General features: G+C 33.5%; 2 protein-coding genes and 1 long non-coding RNA gene across 3 annotated transcripts; all 3 read right to left on the minus strand.

Moving 5' to 3' along the window:
• Positions 1-1,185: 1,185 nt before the first annotated feature.
• Positions 1,186-2,258, minus strand: LOC132804388 (UPF0481 protein At3g47200-like). The gene is made up of 2 exons (XM_060818682.1): positions 1,681-2,258; positions 1,186-1,549 (listed from the first exon to the last, which is right to left on the minus strand). Exons 1-2 carry the CDS (start codon positions 2,256-2,258, stop codon positions 1,186-1,188), a joined length of 942 nt encoding a protein of 313 aa, XP_060674665.1.
• A 5,643-nt stretch (positions 2,259-7,901) lies between these two features.
• LOC132804390 (uncharacterized) lies at positions 7,902-8,639 on the minus strand. The gene has a single exon (XM_060818686.1). It carries the CDS (start codon positions 8,637-8,639, stop codon positions 7,902-7,904), a length of 738 nt encoding a protein of 245 aa, XP_060674669.1.
• A 10,306-nt stretch (positions 8,640-18,945) lies between these two features.
• On the minus strand, positions 18,946-20,013 carry LOC132804544 (uncharacterized). The gene is made up of 2 exons (XR_009639737.1): positions 19,704-20,013; positions 18,946-19,399 (listed from the first exon to the last, which is right to left on the minus strand). It is a non-coding gene; the product is annotated as an uncharacterized LOC132804544 (long non-coding RNA).
• Between the last annotated feature and the right edge of the window lie 917 nt (positions 20,014-20,930).

Below are 20,930 nucleotides of genomic sequence, written 5' to 3' on the forward strand. Positions count from 1 at the left end.
TGGGGTGGATATTGAGGGTAAGTGGATTCCAATTCAAATCATTACCCTGTAAAAATAGTAGCTTTTATTGTGCCCGCAAGAATGAATAATGGCAATTTTTAAATCTCATTGTAGTTGGCATAAATTACCTAACGAGAGTATAGATAACAAACAATCCGGTAATCATGTTTGATTACCTCTGGGTTCTAGACTCTGGAGTGGTAAAATGTCAGGATGGAAATTTTTTTTTTCCCTTAAATCATATAAATTTATTATCAACTGCTTTCTGTAAGTTTTTATGGAAAAATGTTAATATTTTAATTTTTAACATATAGATATCAGATTCCTTACTACTATAATTAAGTTTTCCAAAAATTATTTTCAATTTCACATATGGGGCTCTTTTCCTTTCTTTAACTTGAATTAAAAATAAATTAAAAAATTTACTCTTTTTTTTTTTAAAGTAAATATTGAATCAACCCTTTTTTATTGTTTTTTCCAAGCCATTTATTTGATGCAAATTGAAAATCAAAAACAACTACTAGCAAAGATATGCTCATGCTCAGCTGTTTTATTTACTTATATATTTATTTTGAGTTCAAGCCCATAAATAGTGATAATTACAAGATCAACAAAACTAGACACGTACATCTTGATAAATCAAAAACAAATAAAAACAGTGGACCTAGTAAGGAACCACACTTGATATTTTATCTAGCGGGCTAATTGACATATTTTCCCTCATACAAAGAAGAGATTCTTGATGGTAGAATAGGTAGAGAAGAAGGAGAACACAACGATAACAAGCCCAACAACAGTGGAACTGCCAGTCCAAATATCCTTGAAGTAAACCCTGTTGAGGGTTGACCTGGCAAGATTCAAATATGTGCTGTGATAATTGTTAAGTTCGGCGCAGATATCAGCATAGAAGAAACGCGGTATCACAATTTGGTCGCAGAGTTTGTTAACCAAGGCAGCCACAACCCTGTTACTGCCAAGCCAGTTCTCAATGATTCCCTTGTCAACCAGAAAAACCACATCTTCAACGGTGTCGATGAGTTGATCCAGCAGAAAAATATAATTGCAGATACGAGGCGCATTTGGATAAACAAACTGCTCCAACGCCATGACGTTCCTAAAAATGCACTCGGTGTTGCCATCTACCGTCAATTGAGGGATTTCCAATTCCAAACAATTAATCCCACATCACCCACTTATCCAACAGCAACCGCGGCCATTCCACCAGCAGCGATCGCGGTAATTCCACCTGCAGCACTTATCATCGTCCTTAACATCAGGCCAAATCTTTATGTGAGTTAAATATGTAGCATCTTTAGGACGCCCAAACGCCACCCCCGCATCATCCAGTTGCTTTGCAGAATAGAGACAGCGGGTCAAATCATAAGAACTCGTGGGAAACTTATCTGTTTTGTCATACATAAACTTTCTAACCAAATCAGTGAGATGTTTGATAGGTTTCATTTCGCTCACCAATTGTTCCTTTTCCTTCTCGGAGTACTCGGAGAAAGGTTTATTTTTAGAATTCTCCTCGGTGCAAGATTTTCGATAACTGTAATAATCATTGAAGAATTCACAGGTAATTAATGGACAAGTTGATCACCTTCATTATTCTTTAGCTCTGGTGGACAATCAGGGATATTATTAATATTTATCGACGGATGATTGAAGATGAAGTTGAACAGTCGAGTAAGAACAAAAAAGGGAAGCTGATTTTCCAGCAATATCAAGTCCTGTTCTATAGATGCCTTAACCCATGGACTTAATATGTATTCCCCTGAATATTTCTCGTCTTCTTTATTATCTTCTTCATCGGTAGGTGAAAATGGATTTTCGTGGTTTCTAAGGAAGAGCTCAAGGATGAAGCAGGCATCTCGTAAAATGTTTTTCGGGTCCTCCCAGTACTTTTTCGAGTCCGTCCTGTACTTTTTCTTATTCTCAGGCTCAAAGGTCTCTTCTTGATAGCTACGCTGGGCTTTTTCCACAAGTGTCCCATCTTCTTTCTTGTTCGCGATCTCGTGGATTAAATCCTCCTCGTTAATATGATTACAGATGGGCCGTCTCAGCAATTTTTCCATGTACTTGGCTTTATAATGTTCCATGGCCTTTAAGTTTGATACGCCATGGTGAAAAGGCCCAATTGAAACTAGTTGGGGAGTGTAAGCTGGTGGACGTATCTTCCGAAGCTTATTGGGAACCTTGTAGATGATCCAATCACTCGTATCTTCCCCGTCAGTTTTCGGTTTCTCAGAGGACTCCATTCGAAACATAGAAAGCACAAAACTGGGCTTCGGTGCCTCTGCCGCTGCCGCTGCCGCTGCCATGAAAAATTATGAGGGAGCACCGCTTCACTCGTCATGATGGGAATCGTGTCAGGGGGCGCCCGTGTACACTTCTTTACAGGACGTTCCAATTTCTCTGGAATGTCGATCGTGATCTGCTTATTAGTGAAGTCCTTTGAAACATTCTCTTCTTCCATACTTCCCTTTCCCCAGCTCTAAGAAGTCCATAAATGAGAAAACGGACAAGATGGGATACCATATGTTAGATATATAAGCTAGAACTTTATTTTATGGACCAACAAAAAAATATATATATTTACATAATCTATTGTTTATGATTCCTGAAATTTGGAAGAATATAAAATGTTATTTAGTTGCAAGATTAATTAATGGAATGGAAAGGAAAAGAGAGTGGAATAAAAAAGAAGGTGGAATGATTCAAATATTTCGTTAAACATTAGAATCAACATATGAATGATTGATATTTGATCAAATATATATATATATATAAATTAAAACCTCCATTTGAAATAAATAATAAAAACAACATTAAATATCTTCTTAATTTAAATACAATTTCAAAAAATTTATTTTGAAATCCGTATTCTGAAAACATTTGATGCACCCACTATATACCAGTGGCGCCAACGGTACCCAGCGTCCCCAGGTACCACCAAACAAGAGGTTAAAGAGAGAAACCGGCATACAGTCGCATGGCGTCCCACCGCGCCGCTGCTAACAGGCGTCCCGACCATGGAAGGGCGGCCTACCCTCATCCGATGGCAACCATAGGACAACCCCATAAATCACCTGCGCGCTAATCATATCCATGTGCGCACTAATCACATCCATATACATAGAACACCAGTACGTGTATGGTGCATCTAAAAACTCGTAAATCATAAATCAATATTTTTCAAATCTCAAAATTTCATAAATACTACCGGGTTTATTCCATCCAATTAAACCCGTAAATTTTCCACAATTTCTTTATAGATCATCGCCATAAATTTATCGCACAAATTCCATCAATTTCAAATCCATCAACTCTCAATTCCATCAATTTAAATATCCAAATTTTCCAATGGCATAAGATCAAGCCATTAATATTTCAATGCATAAATATTTTTGAAACATAATAATTTAAATCCATATTTTTCTCAAATTCTCAAAAATCAATTTAAATCAATAATACAAAAACAATATAAATTCCATATATAATTAATTCATATAATTGTTCACAATAATTGAATAACAACCATAGCAATAATTAAAATAAATCAAACCAAAATTTCTTTAAATTCCCAAATATATTCTTTTGGCTCCAAAACATATATTAAAAACATTATAAATTGGCAATACAATTCTAGATAGAAATTCTCATAATATTGAACACATAAACATATTTTTGAAATATTCCATTATGAAATATTCCAACAATGAAATTTGATAATAATTGCCAAAATCTCAAATTTCTTAAAACCAAAATATTTTATAATATGGAATATTTCAAACAATGAAATTTGATAATAATTGCCAAAATCTCAAATTCCTTAAAACCAAAATATTTTATAATGCACAAATATTTAATTCCATTCAATTTTGGCATCAAAATTCCAAATATAAATTTACTAAATATTCAACACATCAAACATAATTTTCAAATAACCAATTAACACAAAATATATATATATTAACATCCCAAAATAATTTTAAAGGTAGGTCACTCACCTCGAGCACGCAATTAATCCAAGATCCTCCATGGAATCAATTCTACGACATACACGTGCTCCTAGAACAACAATATTACACAACTCAAATAAATTAATATTTTATTCGGATAAATAATACCAGGTACCCGGGGGGTTTAATACAAACATTAACCAAAATTGATGAGTAATATACCGAATCGAAGCTTGTGGAACGAGGATCGCATTACCAGACTCCATCGACCCCAACTTTGCCAGTGGTGGTCGGAATTTGCCCGAGAAGTACCGGCCGAACTTCACCTCCTCATAACTCATAAACCACTTCGAATTTAAACGATTGGAGACCATATTTGAACTCAGATGACCTAAAATAGGGGGAAAGGGGTGGCAATTCGGACTGGACTGGCCGGAAACGGTGAGAATCGCCAAAAAAATCAACCCGCCGCTGCCGAATTCATCGGCCCGATCTGGGTGCGTCCGACGGCGTCTGGACAGGAAATTTGGAGGTCGGGGTCGCCAGGAACTGGGCTTCACTGGTGGTCGGCGCGTGTGGTCATCCGGTGGCCAGAAACGGAGAAACGGCAAGGGCCCGAGAGGAAGAAAAGGAAAGGAAAGGAAGAAGAAGGAAGAAAAAGGAAGAAGAAGAAGAAAGCTTCGGGGTGGCTGGGCGTTTTTCCCATGTGGGGGAAGGAAAAAAAAGAAAAAAGAAGAAAGAAAAAAGAAATAAAAAGAAAATAAAATAAAATAATTAAATAATATTATTGTATAAAATAATAATAAAATAATATAGTATTTCATCATGGTTGACATGTGGCATCTCACTGTTGTGACACATGGCACCTTTTATTAAGTCACACGTGGCACACTGTTCACATATTTAAAATAATATTAAAATAATATTGTATTTGAAAAACTCTACAGGTCCATAACTTTCAAACCACATGTCCAAATCGGACGTACCGCTAGTCTACAGACTCGTATCGACGAGTACTTCACAACCATGTATGGGTCAAAGCTCAACTTTGCATGAACAAAAAGTCAACTCCGGCACCCCTTGGACAGTTTGGACCTCAACTTGTTTTGCTCATAACTTTCAAACCGTAGTTCCGTTTTCAACGTGCTACTAGTCTATGGACGCGTGACAACGTGTACTTCATAACGGTACCTCGGTCAATGTGAGATTCCATTAGGATCAAAAAGTCAACATTTGACTCCTTCTCGGTTAACGACGGTCAAACCCGATCAACCTTGGTCAAATTTGAGAAATTTCCGGTGTACCTCGGGACGGGGTATTACATACACTCTTTTCCACCTTCCTTACTTTTGTGTAAAAAAATCATTCATCTAAGTTCAGATTTCTTATCAAAACTTTACTTTGAACTTGGCGCCAGTACAACTTGAAAAAAGAGAAAAAAAGAGAGGAATGAAAGACTGCCATGAGTTTCTTGCAATCAAGTGCTCTAATTAATCTATAATCTTTAGTAAATTATCTCGAGGAATAAAGCAGTGACCACAGTACAAGAATCAAGCATATAAACAACTTTGAACCTATGAACAGAAAAGCAGGTCGCTATAAAATGATCAGAATTTAAGCCAATTCAATACAACCATGATTGATCCGCTCCAGCTTAAATCGAATTTCGAACAAGTCTAATCTAAGCAGTGATGAACTGTTTATAATGAAAATACATACTTAAACTAAAAATAAAATAGAGACATACACACAAAAATGTACAACAAATAAAAACAAAGCTTAATTATAATGTTCTTGAGTTAATGTTGAGCATGGTACGAGTTTGAGAATTCAGCCTCCAAAATATGTACTTTCTTCATTTATACTATTACTTTAACAACATCATGTACATGAGGGTTCATGCTGTATGGACTCTAAAGAGATGATCAATGATAACCTAAATCATATAAGGTAGTATAATCAGTATCATTATTTATTGGAACTATAATGAATGATAGCTCACCAGTCACCAATGTATAAAAGATAATCAAAAACTCAAAAGATATCTTTTGACGTTACAAGCACAAACAACATCAGATATGACGTCAAAATCAAAGTACATTGCAAGCCATATATATGCACACAATTTCATGAAATTTGACCAAATATTCAAATGAAACAATCGTGACTAAATTTGCAATTAGTCTAACCAGTAAGGCTAAGGTGCCACATATATATATATGCTCATGTATTTCTAAATCCAAAGTATGAGGCCCAAGGGCCAAAGCAATCATTCATACTATTGCCAACTCTTCCACCAACCAAGAATTAAAAAGCAAATGAATAATGATCCAGAATTTTGAATACCATTTTGGCACTATAAAACACTTAATCGATACTCAAAGAGTTGTAGAATTATTTTTTTAAAGTGTGTTTATGCTATGTTAGATTTTAGGGATCTAAAATATACATAATAAATTACTAACCTCAAAACCCAATTATTAATAAATTAAATATTTAATCCTGCAAAATAGAAAACAACGTAAAGTAGCACCTATGGACATACTACTCTTAAACCACTCTCAACTATTCTCTAAAAGCCCTAATCTAAAAAATACGGTATGTATCTATTTGCTTGCTTTAGACCTTTTATAGTCTCTGCATGTCAGATTTACCCATTAATTTTAACGCACACCAAAATAATAATAATTTAATAATATGATAATAATAGAAAAATATGGGTAAGTCATTGAGTTTATAAAGAGAGTTGGTCCTCCAGTTTAATGGGCCAACCGGAGTATTACAGAGAGTGTGTGATCAAGGACCCTACTACAAAATAATAAAATAAGTCAGTCCCATTAATGGTATAAAATGGACTATGTAAGTGAGTATTTGATTATGCCAAATCCACAAATATTAATTTATCTAACATGCTATTCTTTGTTGATAGGACCCAAAAGAGGGGAAAAAATTGCTCTTCGTCATTTATCCTACTCTGATCGATTAGGGAGGGGAAAAAAAAAAAGGAATGAATTGGATAATTTCAAGATATTAAATTGGCAAATGTTAGTTAATTAGAAAATATATCCTTGTGGCTTACAATGACTGGAACAACCGAGAATAATGGTACCAAAAAACAAAAAAAAATTGCCGTAATACTGGAAATACTCTTTTAAGGTTTCGCTACTCTGTTCTACTTGTATAGTATCCACTTATAATGGGTTTTTTTTTTTTTTCTTGGGTGGATATTGAGGGTAAGCGGATTCCAATTCAAATCATTACCTTGTAAAAGTAGTAGCTTTTATTGTGCCCGCAAGAATGAATAATGGCAATTTTTAAATCTCATTGTAGTTGCCATAAATTACCTAACGAGAGTATAGATAACAAACAATCCGGTAATCACATTTGATTGCCTTTGGATTATAGACTCATGAGTGGTAAAATGTCAGGATGGAAAATTTTTTTTTTTCCCTTAAATCATATAAACTTATTATCAAATGCTTTCTGTAAGTTTTTATGGAAAAATTTAATATTTTAATTTTTAACATATAGATATCGGATCCCTTACTACTATAATTAAGTTTTCCAAAAATTATTTTCAATTTCACATATGGGGCTCCTTTCCTTTCTTTAACTTGAATTAAAAATAAATTAAAAAATTTACTCTTTTTTTTTTTTTAAGTAAATATTGAATCAACCCTTTTTTATTGTTTTTTCCAATCCATTTATTTGATGCAAATTGAAAATCAAAAACAACTACTAGCAAAGATATGCTCATGCTCAGCTGTTTTATTTATTTATATATTTATTTTGAGTTCAAGCCCATAAATAGTGATAATTACAGGATCAACAAAACTAGACACGTACATCTTGATAAAATCAAAAACAAATAAAAAGAGTGGACGTAGTAAGGAACCACACTTGATATTTTATCTAGCTAGCTAATTGACATATTTTCCCTCATACAAAGAAGAGATTCTTGATGGTAGAATAGGTAGAGAAGAAGGAGAACACAACGATAACAAGCCCAACAACAGTGGAACTACCAGTCCAAATATCCTTGAAGTAAACCCTGTTGAGGGTTGACCTGGCAATATTCAATTTTTTGCTATGATAGTTGTTAAGTTCGGCGCAGATATCAGCATAGAAGAAACTCGGTGTCACAATTTGGTCGCAGAGTCTGTTAACCAAGGCAGCCACGGCCCTGTTACTGCCAAGCCAGTTCTCAATGATTCCCTTGTCAACCAGAAAAACCACATCTTCAGCGGTGTCGATGAGTTGATCCAGCAGAAAAATATAATTGCAGATACGAGGAGCGTTTGGATAAACAAACTGCTCCAACGCCATGACGTTTCTGAAAATGCACTCGGTGTTGTCATTTACCATCAATCGAGGGATTTTCAATTCCAAACAATTAATCCCACAGTACCCATTTATCCAACAGCAACCGCGGCCATTCCACCAGCAGTGCTTATCATCGTCCTTATCATCGTCCTTATCATCGTCCTTAACATCAGGACAAATCGTTATGTCAGCTAAATATGTAGCAACTTCAGGACGCCCAAACTTCACCCCCGCATTATCCAGTTGCTTTGCAGAATGGAGACTGAGGGTCAAATACTCAGAACTCTTGGGAAAGCCCTTTTTGTCACACATAAACTTTCTAACCAAATCAGTGAAATGTATGATGTGTTTCATTTTGCTCTTCCAATGGTGTTCATCGTTCGTCGAGTGGTCGAAGGGACGACTTTTATTTTTGGAATTCTCCTCGGTGCAAGGTTTTCCATACTTGTAATAATCAATGAAGAATTTACAGTTAATTATTATTAAGAAATCACAATTTTCTTGTCCATTTTTCTTTAGTTCTGGCTGATAATCAAGGATATGATTATTTTTCGACGAATGATTGAAGATGAAAGCAAAGAGTCGTTCGAGAACAAAAAAGGGGAGCTGATTTTCCAGCAATATCAAGTCCTATTTTATAGCTGCCATAACCCATGGACTTAATATGTAGTCCCCTGAATATTTCTCATCTTCTTTATCGGGAGATCGAGATTGAATTTGGTGGTTTCTAAAGAATCGCTCAAAGATGAAGCAAGCATTATCTTTGATTTCTTTATCAGACAGCTGCTTCGTTTTCTTATCTTCTTCATCGGGAGGCGAAAATTGATTTTCGTGGTTTCTAAGGAAGAGCTCAAGGATGAAGCAGGCATCTCGTAAAATGTTTTTGGTGTCCTCCCAGTACCTTTTCGAGTCCGTCAAGTACTTTTTCTTATTCTCAGGCTCAAAGGTCTCTTCTTTATAGCTACGCTTGGCTTTTTCCACAAGTTTCCCATATTCTTTCGTGTTCGTGATCTTGTGGATTAAATGCTCCACGTTAATCTGATTACAGATGGACCATCTCAGGAATTTTTCCATGTACTTGGTTTTATAATATTCCATGGCCTTCAAGTTTGGTTTGCCATCGTGAAAAGGCCCAATTGAAACTAGTTGGGGAGTGTAAGCTGCTGGACGTATCTTCCGGAGCTTATTGGGAACCTTGTAGATGATCCAATCAAAGGACTCCGTTGGAGACGGAGGAGGCACAAAAGGGGGCACCTCTGCACTCGTCTTCATCTGACCCCTACCAGGGGTCGCCAGTGTCCACTTCTTTACAGGATGTTCCGATTTGATACGAACCTAGGACGACCTGCTCCTAAACCCGTATTATATTAGCCCGGATCTTTAATTAAGTTCAAGTTCTAATGGAATGGACCTCAACCCCTAACCAACCTGTGGTTAGAAACCTTGGTATAATGTAGACGCCACAATAGGGGATGGAAAATCTATTGATAAGTCAAGCTAAAACAACCAATTCTCTAATGGTGTTTTAGGTGTTCTTAAAGAACAAAGAGATAATTAATCTCACAAGTATTTTCTTAATCAAATCAAAGTTGTCTTCATATTGAAAAATAAGCCTTTAAATAGGCTTTGAAAGAAACAAAGTAAACCCTAAAAACCCTAGGTAAAACAGGCCACACAATAAAGAGTTCTATGGTGGCCGAAATTCTCACTCCTTTCCTAATCTAATTTGGATTAATTAATTCCTTTATTTTGAATTAGGAATTAATTAATTTACAATGAAAATAATAAAATAATAACTTTCCTAAACTTATTTTTCCAGAAAATAAATAAATAAAAACTAAAAAGTAATGGTAATTTCCTAAAACAAAAAGTAGAATCAAATTAGGAAACTATAATACTAGCTTTTTGACTAAGTTGACTTTGACCAATCTTTGACCAAATTGAGCTCCAAATCAGCTTCTAGATGCTTTGTAGGATGCCAAATAAACTGAATATGAAGGCCCACACGTTGCCCATGCTTGGAAAAATAAGAAAAGGCTAATACAGTAAAATACAGTAAAGCCAGCAAGCAATACAGCAAATTCGGCCAAATTGTTGAAGCTGTCCGTACAAGCCCTTTATGATTGCATTTGAGGCTGCTTTAACTTGATTCCATGACCTCTTAGGCATATGTATTGAACCCATAAATCATTGGAACCATTTCATGCTTCTCGGACTCCAAAAATGTACCAAAACCGTCACCCGGGTCCGTATCGGCTTCCACCACTTGGATGCTTCGAATAGGCTTTCTATCTTCAAGTATGGACAAGCTCTGTTGAGATTGATTACCCTCTGTATAAATACTCCCAGGTTGCCCTTAAATCTCTTAATATGAGCTCTTGTGATTGGCCTAGTTTTCATCCGTGCCGAGTCAGCACCCCAGCGGGTTATGGGTGGAGCGGGCTTGGGCGGAATCACATCATTCCCCTCCTCTTGAAAAGGATTTGTCCTCAAATCAAGATCATCACCTGCAGCAAAAGGAGTTAAATCAGCAACATTAAATGCAGCACTCATGTTATACTCACCCGATAAATCAAGCTTGTAGGCATTGTTGTTATTCGGCTCCAAAACTTGAAAAAGTCCATCCATAGGCGGCATGAGCTTTGACTTTCTTTGTTTAGGAAACCTTTTCTTTCGTAAGTACAACCAAACCAATTCTCCTGGGTCAAACACTATTACAACAAAATCTAGAAATACATGCTCATTATGGTAAAAATTACACTTTTTAAAGTTAGCAAACAATATTTCCCAAATTTTCAAATTGCCACTAAGTAAAGCTCTCAACAATGCAGATAAAGTTCTATGCAATAAAGACATCTTTAAATAAGTATCTTTAAAATTCATGGTCAGCAATGATTTCTTATTCATAATTACTTTATTAACATCACCAAAGCTAAGATAAAAATTTATATTCTTCCTTTCTTGTCTTCCTTTTCCTTTCTCACTCAATGCCATCTCACCTTCCTCACTCTCGGCTTTTGCACCAAATTTTTCACTCTTGGTTTTATTAAAATATTTCCACACAAGCTGAGTATTAGAAGACTTACCTTGGATAGCAAGCTTACCTTTTCCCTCTTGATTGGATGGTAGTCCACTTGGAATTTCATTTGGGAAGACATCTCCAAATTCCTTCAAAAGAGAAATCATTGAACTTGGCAATTCAAGTTCTTCAATGTTAGTTTGATCATTAAAATAATTTTCTTTATAAATCATGACCAACAAAGGTTTCTTACACTCAATATCCTTATTAAAATCCCCTAAACTCAAATAAAAATTGCTACTTAACCTTTCTTTTCTTCCTTTTTCTTTTTTTCCCTTGGATTGGCGCAAACCTTTGGATTTCTCTTCCTTCTCCAAGCTCTTAGGTTTGCCACTTTCTTTCCCCTCTCTTTCGGCTTTTCCTTGATCTTTCCACTCAATATGAGTCTTAGAAACCTTACCTTGATCAGCAACCTCATTCTTACCTTCTTGAAAGGATGGTAAAGCCGTTGGTGCCATACTTGCTTTTTCCTTGAGCTTTTCGGCTTCTCTCCTTTGTTGCATTCGTAATTGGTCTTTGTAAACCTCTTTAAGAGATAATGGTTCCAGCTTAACCTTCTTCCCTTTAAACGTGAAAACAATACTATTTTCTCGACCAAAATGAGTAGCATCTTTATCAAATTGCCATGGTCTACCTAATAGTATATGTCCAGCAATCATGGGTACAATATCACATAAAACTACATCCTCATATCTACCTATATTAAATTTTACTTTGGCTTGTTTATTCACTTTTATTTCATCACCATCATTAAGCCATTGTAATCTATAAGGTTCTGGATGTTTAATTGTTTTCAAGCCTTATTTATCAACAACAAGATTACTTATCACATTAGTACAACTCCCACTATCTATAATCATGCTACAAATTTTACCTTGTATTTCGCAGCGAGTGTGGAAGATGTTTTCCCTTTGTATCTACTCTTTATCTTTGTAGACAGCAAGTACTCTCCTTGAAACCAAGCTTAACTCAGCATTAGATGTATCTACAGGTTCGGTTTCATCTTCATTACAAGCCTCCTCTTGCTCGGTTTCAGCCCCACTTTCTTCACTTGCGGATTCTAGCTCACCATCGCCCTTTAATACCATGATTCTTCTATTTGGGCATTGGCTGGATATGTGTCCTCTTCCTTGGCACTTAAAACAAATTATTTCTCTAGATTTTTGAGGTTTAGGATCAGATTTTATCTCACCTCTAAGTGCTTGGACAGATTCGATCTTGACCTCCCTTCTTGGCCGGTTGGTAGATTCTTCTCCTAATTTCGGCCTCAACTTGTTTTCATAAGTGGAATTGTTTTTCCAGCCACTTGAACTTGTCCTTCCACTGCTAGAAACTCCTCCAAACCGTGTACTAACACCCCTCCTCTTGAATTGGTTCTCAAGCTTAATGGCTACATGCAACATCTCCTCCAATTCCAAGTATTGTTGTAATTCAAGTTGGTTGGCAATGTCACGGTTTAACCCTCCAAGAAATCTTGCCATTGTTGCCTCCCTATCCTCCCTCATGTTTAACCTCATCATTAACATCTCCATCTCTTTGTAATAATCCTCCACGGACCTACTTCCTTGAGACAAAGATTGAAGCCTTTGATGCAGCAACCTTTGGTAATGGGATGGCACAAACCGCTTCCTCATGACTCCTTTCATTTGTTGCCATGTTGTAATTAAGTCATCACCAACCCTCCTTCGGGTGCTTTGCTCATTTATCCACCATTGGAGTGCATAATGGCCAAACTCCATTGCTGCCATCTTCACCTTCTTACCTTCCGAATAGTTGTGGCAGTCAAAAATCATCTCCATTTTCTCTTCCCACTCCAAATAAGCTTCAGGATCACTTTTACCCATAAAAGGTGGGATATTAACCTTGATATTTCCCAAATCTTCATCTGTATCCTCCCTCCTATATCTCCCACGGCCAGCTCTATCTTGGACAGCAAAGGTTTCGTCCATACCTTCCTCAAAGTCACCGTCCAATGGCTCCTCATCAAATTCCTCTCTCGGCCTCTCGCGACCTCCTCGTCCTCCATGGAATTCTTACCTATTTCTTGTATTCGGCCTTCCTTGTGAGGCTTCTAATCTTCCCACTCTTTGATTTACATGCTCAAATTGAGCACTCATCCGCTGTATTGATTCCAAAATAGTTCTCAAGTCCACTTGGTCTCCACTTCCGGTAGCTCGATCATCGCCATGAAATGCTACGGACTCTTCCTCATTGATCCTCAAGGGTGGATCCCCTCTTCTTATTCTAGAATCTGCCATGTTAGTAAAATACTGCAAAAATAAAATAAATCCTCACAATATTCACTCCGTCACGTGTTTCACTCAAACAAGGTCTCGACACTCGTGTTTGCACACTAGTTTCGGCTTTTACCCTCTTTTAAGCTCTCACACTCTTGCCTTTTTCCACTCAATGAATTATCTCAAAGTTCTAATTAAAACACCCACAAAACAGCAATTAGATCACTAGTATGTTTTAATTAAACTTATCAACAAAGCAGTAGCAAAAAGTAGGCAATACCGAAAGAATCCAACAAATCCTAATTTTTCGGCTTTCTAGACAAGAAAACACAAAATAATGGGAAAACGTTGGAATTTTTGAAAACTGCACCATATGGTAGTAGATTATGAATTCAAGAATAAAATTCCAGAAAAAGAAATTCAAATACGAACAAGAATCAAAGAGAACAAAATTATAGAAAAGTGTTGGTTGTTGTTCTTGTAATTCAAGTTTTGTATCAATTCCTTTAACTAATTTTAATCCAAAAACTTTAAGCACCCAAAATCCAAATATCCAGCAGCAAAAATAATTCTCCAGCAACTCAAATATTGAATGAATAATAAAAAAAAACCAGCAGCTCCAACAAATTTCCAGCAAACAAATCAAACTCCAACAAACCGAAATATTTTTTTTCTTCTTTTTTTTTTGTTTTTTTTTGTTTTTTTATTCGGCTTTAGCTTCTTTTTTTTTTTTTTTTTTCACTCACAGAACATAAACAACTGCAGTAGCAAGAATAATTACCAAAATTACAATTCCAACTCCAAAACAAACACCAAACCCGTGACCTCCAAATAAACAAAATGTGCAGTTTTTTTTTTTTTTTTTTTAAATGTTGCCGCAAACTTCTTTTTTTTTTTTCTTCTTTTTTTTTTTTTGAATATATGAATGCAAATATTTAAGTCTAAAACAGCAAAGAAAAATCAACAAAAACCAAATTAACAAGAACAATGATAAAAGACAACCAACAAACTAGGAAACAAAAATACGATAAAACTAGGAAATCCTAATTCAACTAGGAATGAATTTTTATTTTATTTTTTTTTAAGATGCTGAACGTGTATAGGATGGATGCAACCTTAACCTAATGCTAAAATTGCAGAATAACACAAAAACAAATAAAGCAAATAAAGATAGATCAAACCTGAACAAAATTTAGCTCTGATACCAAATGATACGAACCTAGGACGACCTGCTCCTAAACCCGTATTATATTAGCCCGGATCTTTAATTAAGTTCAAGTTCTAATGGAATGGACCTCAACCCCTAACCAACCTGTGGTTAGAAACCTTGGTATAATGTAGACACCACAATAGGGGATGGAAAACCTATTGATAAGTCAAGCTAAAACAACCAATTCTCTAATGGTGTTTTAGGTGTTCTTAAAGAACAAAGAGATAATTAATCTCACAAGTATTTTCTTAATCAAATCAAAGTTGTCTTCATATTGAAAAATAAGCCTTTAAATAGGCTTTGAAAGAAACAAAGTAAACCCTAAAAACCCTAGGTAAAACAGGCCACACAATAAAGAGTTCTATGGTGGCCGAAATTCTCACTCCTTTCCTAATCTAATTTGGATTAATTAATTCCTTTATTTTGAATTAGGAATTAATTAATTTACAATGAAAATAATAAAATAATAACTTTCCTAAACTTATTTTTCCAGAAAACAAATAAATAAAAACTAAAAAGTAATGGTAATTTTCTAAAACAAAAAGTAGAATCAAATTAGGAAACTATAATACTAGTTTTTTGACTAAGTTGACTTTGACCAAATTGAGCTCCAAATAAGCTTCTAGATGCTTTGTAGGATGCCAAATAAACTGAATATGAAGGCCCACACGTTGCCCATGCTTAGAAAAATAAGAAAAGGCTAATACAGTAAAATACAATAAAGCCAGCAAGCAATACAGCAAATTCGGCCAAATTGTTGAAGCTGTCCGTACAAGCCCTTTTTGATTGCATTTGAGGCTGCTTTAACTTGATTCCATGACCTATTAGGCATATGTATTGAACCCATAAATCATTGGAACCATTTCATGCTTCTAGGACTCCAAAAATGTACCAAAACCGTCACCCGGGTCCGTATCAGCTTCCACCACTTGGATGCTTCGAATAGGCTTTCTATCTTCAAGTATGGACAAGCTCTGTTGAGATTGATTACCCTCTGTATAAATACTCCCAGGTTGCCCTTAAATCTCTTAATATGAGCTCTTGTGATTGGCCTAGTTTTCATCCGTGCCGAGTCAGCACCCCAGCGGGTTATCGGTGGAGCGGGCTCGGGCGGAATCACATCACGATTTCTCTGGAATGTCGATTGTGATCTGATTATTAGTGAAGTCCTTTGAAACATTCTCTTCTTCCATACTTCCCTTTCCCCAGCTTTAAGAAGTCCATAAATGAGAAAACAGACAACATGGGATACCATATGTTAGATATATAAAGCTAGAACTTTATTTTATGGACCAACAAAAAAATATATATATTTACATAATCTATTGTTCATGATTCCTGAAATTTGGAAGAATATAAAATGTTATTTAGTTGCAAGATTAATTAATGGAATGGAAAGGAAAAGAGAGTGGAATAAAAAGGAGGATGGAATGATTCAAATATTTGGTTAAACATTGGAATCAACATATGAATCATTGATATTTGATCAAATATATATATATATATAAATCATTGATAGAAATATATATTTTTAGATAAAAATACCTCTACCATGAAAGTAATTTATGGTTTTTTTGACCAGAAATCTTCTTCCATTTCTTTCTCCACATTTTTTAGACAATTTTTTTTTTTAAATAATAACACAGTTACTTCATATAATTAAATAAATTAAATTGAAAGCATGAGCTTGTTCCCATTTTTTTTTTTTCCTTATGAATTTATTTACATGCAGATTTAGAAAAATAAATAAAGATGACAATTTGTGCCTACATATAGCAGTGAGTCGTGAGCTGAACGGTGTGGTCTCTGTCCTCACACGCGTAAAGGATTATTGCTTAAGCTTCTCTCTTTTCTCCTATAATTTTTAATTAATTTTTGATATATTCCTTTGTCCAACAATATAAAATAAAAATAAATATAACCATATCTGTGTATATGTTCTACACTTTTTATTCTTTGTCCAGCTATATATATATATGAGCCAGCCATTGTGATCGTTTAATTGTAAAAGATTGATCAGATCAGATTTTTTTCCTAAACCTTTGTGAATTCAATTAATAAATCATCACGTAACATATTAAAAGGTTAGGTCAAGTTTAGATAAGGAGAAAATCAAAATCCGTTTTTAATCTAAACTTACATTACATTAGCTTAAATAAATTAGATAAACTTAAAACATCTCCAATAATAAAAATAATTTATTTATCATACGGTATAAAAATTAATATTATCTAAATATATACAACACAAATGCATAGTCAAATATAAAATTGTTCTCATTGTTAATATGCACAAAAACCATTTATGACTATTAATTAATTATATATATTATTAATTTTTTATTATTTTTTGAAAAAATTAACTTTGAAAAGAAAAAAAAATTAGGAAATTTTATAATGTCTAATAGAGTTCAGGAACAGACATTCACTTTAAGAATGTTTATATTACATCAACTTAATATTAATTTTAGATATCACCATTGGAGAATAATTTTTTAAAAACATAATTTATATTGCCTGTACGGCATATTTATTTTAATAATCTACATTCCTATTGAAATGCTCCTAATAAATATGATTTTGTATCACATTAAGTTCATTACAAATAAGGATAAGAATTCTCTCACCATCTAACCTTTACTTAAATTTTTGAGGATATGATGATATATTTCAAATCAACAACTATGTGGTTAAGATTGAACTCTTCCTATTTTTGTTTTCATAACTTCTAAATAAGATTTTTTTGCACTAAATGATTGTAATTAATATATATTTAAGATTTCAATTTTATTTTTTTCATTCAAGCAAAACAATTAATATACTAAACTAGTTTTTTGTTTTTTTATCTTTTTCTTTGTTTTTGTTTTTCCTTGAGTCCACTGTAAGTTTTATTTTATTTTATTTTTTTTGGTTGTTAGCTTCTTCTTCATTGTGGTTTCACATTAAAAAAAAAAAAAAAAAAAAGGCACCATGGGTATTATGATTTGAGTAGTTTGTGCTTTTAGTCATTTTATGTAATAATAGCCATGTTTTTAGCTTAAAAAAAAAAAAAACTAAGAACAAGTAACTAATTAATCGATAAAACAATTTTTTTAGACTTATTACGTTAAATAATTGTTGAAGTTTTTACCATAATATTGATATCCATTGATATAAAATTTTAAGAACTCAAACAGAAAGAAAAGAAAAGGGGAAAAAAAAAAAGAAAGTAAAACAAGTCTCCAGCAGCTATACTTTTTTAATGAAATTTTGATGTATTCAACTATAAATTTTCTTGTACAAATATGTTGATGTTAGAAAAATACTCACATGAAATATAAAAAATAAAAATAAAATGAAATAATCAAATAGTTAGAGAATCCCAATTAATTAAGACAAGTTTTCTAAAAATTAAAAATTCTTTAAGTTAAAGAAAGAATGAAAAAAATAAAAATAAATAAAAGAATAAATCTTGGCCCTTAATTTACTAGCTGGTACATGTCATTAATTAGATTATGTAAATAAAAAAGAATAAAAAGAATAAATAAATCTTGACAATTTAAATATAGCTACCATATATCATTATATTTTTAAAAGCTTAGATGTGGTAAGAATGTTGATCCTACAAATTATTAATATATATATATATATATATATATAAACACTTTGAGACAAAGGAAACAAATTATGTATTTTGATTTTCTTAGGAATTAATTAACCAAAATAATTAAAAAAAAACATATGGTCGTTTTTATTTATTTATTTTACTAACTAATTGTATTAAAAATAGTATTTGTTAGAAAATATTAATTAAATAACTATTATATTATTCCACTCAAAGAAACAAACTCTTATATTACTATGAATTTGTAGATAAGCATTATATTATATAAAATAATTTTAATTGGAGATAAATGGTAGATGAACAATATACATATGCATATCTAAATGAAAAAAAATATATATGTAGTATTAAAATCAAGAAGAGAAATGAAAAAAATTTAAAATTTGGATAACACTCTAGTGTGAGGAGAAAGGGATAGGTGCATTCCTACATTTACACTCTAGTAAGGACAAAAAATAAAATATTACGAAAGAAAAAAAAATTTTGAGGAGGCATGTTCATGTGGGTCCGCCATGACTGTCACCCTTTCACTTTGTTTTTTCAATCATATCAGCTTCACACAAATTTTGGACAATTTCATTGAAAAATATTTTTAAATAACCATCTAACATTATGTCCTAAAAAATTTGTGGCAATTCACAAATTGGAAATGCCGTCAGAAAAGCGAAAAACTTTAATAGGCCACAATACATGGTACGAAGTCCAACATTTTGACATGTGGTCTCTTGTAATTTTTTAATTAAAAAAATAAAAAGAAGCACTACCATCTTTTCTATTCCCTTTTCACTCCATATACTTTTTTTTTTGCCCTTTTTTATTCTTAATTAAGAGGGACGTGTCACATGTGCCGCGATGTCAGTTGACCATCGTACCATATGGACAAGTACAATGGTTTTACTGGTTTTTCTCCTTACGGCCAGCCCCGATTCATCTCTGTTCTAAAGTTGTAGCCTGATGAGATCGAACTCATGGCCCGATTAAAAGTCTTCACCCAGTAAATAAAATTCATAGAAACCAAAAATTCTAACGTTAATTTTTGTCACTGCATTTAGATTTTTCATTTTTTTCTTTTTTTTTTTTTTAGTTGAAAACAGTACATTAAGATGATACAACTAATAATAAAAGGAACAAAAACAAAGCATACGTGTCAAAGGGGGGGAAAAAAAAAATCAATCAAAGATATGTTGATCGAAGCCATAAACATCAAATAGTCCATGAAATTGGACAAGAGAAAAATAAATAAGTAAATAAAAACTAAGAGAAATTTCATGGTAGATAAGATGACTGACCGACTTTGGAAGCAAAGTGGGGAGTCCTTTGATGCCGCAAGGAGGGAACTGGCTTGCTATCGTTTCACTGACTTGCTTTCCTGCCGCAAGTCGATGTGATGAGTGAAAGTGGTAGTGATAGTGGGAATTGGGAAGTTATTTATAGAAACGAAATGGTAAAAGACAGAGGCACAGCCCTTTCCTGGCACCGTCCTCCTGCTTCTATGAACAAGGATCTATACAAAGAGAAAATATTTACTAGGCCAGGCGTACCACTACACTAATAAGCCCAGCCAATAGAATCATGACAATTAATTTACCAAAAAACAAAATGGAATCATGCCAATTAGTTAAGATTGGCAACTTCCTTCGTTATCATATTCCTCTCCCTCTCCCCCCCCCCCCCCCCCCCCCCCCCAAAAAAAAAAAAAAAAAAAGCATCCTTTCATTTTATCTTTTCTCAGCAATAAAAAATGTTGTTCATTACCAAATATAAACCATCAAAATAAGAAAAAAACAGAAAAAAACATATGTTATTTCATTAACATATATAGGTGATAATGCAAAAAAGTGATTTACTAGTTATATAATAGCATATGTGATAACCATTGATACGGTGGTAAATCTTATACTAGTGCCTTGTGGCAAAGCCACAACTTTCTAAGCAAATATTCAACGTTCTGAAAAATACTTAAAACCTACAGATAAAATATCTGCATTTACTAGAAAATAGAAGATGCATATAAAAAACAAGTTAAACTAAAGATGTGTTTAAAACAAGCTAAACTAGAGATGTGTTTATGTAATATATCCTATTGGAAATAATTTTAGTTTCATCTTTAACTATTGTTTATAAGCTAATTTTGTTAAATTTATTGGAAAATTTGAAGAATACTACTAAAATGACATTAAAAAAATAGTTCAAAAAGCAATGTGATACTTTTTAAACTTTAGGAATAAAATACAAAATATGTAATAGTTCAGTGATACAAAATGTATTTAATCATTTTTTAAATCTATTTAATCAATTTTCAAACAATGTATTTTCATTGCTTATCAATTTCCATAAGATCAATTTATTAACATATTCAACTTGCTTATAGGAATCATATCATGCCCTTTATTTTATTTATTTCTTAAAATTATTCAATTTATAAAAGAAAAGAAAAGCATAGGAAGAATAGTAAACTTGTTTCGTATATGTAGAAATTAATAATATTATGTGGTCAGACTCGTATGGATAAAAAT

The sequence above is a fragment of the Ziziphus jujuba genome, chromosome 7, assembly GCF_031755915.1.
Source record: "Ziziphus jujuba cultivar Dongzao chromosome 7, ASM3175591v1".
NCBI lineage: Eukaryota > Viridiplantae > Streptophyta > Magnoliopsida > Rosales > Rhamnaceae > Ziziphus > Ziziphus jujuba.

Coding starts and splice junctions, on each gene's coding strand:
- LOC132804388 (XM_060818682.1), bottom strand. CDS start 2,258: ATGGAGTCCTCTGAGAAACCGAAAACTGACGGGGAAGATACGAGTGAT. Junction 1,550..1,680: donor TTTTTTGTTCTTACTCGACT/GTTCAACTTCAT, acceptor TGATTATTACAG/TTATCGAAAATCTTGCACCG.
- LOC132804390 (XM_060818686.1), bottom strand. CDS start 8,639: ATGAAACACATCATACATTTCACTGATTTGGTTAGAAAGTTTATGTGT.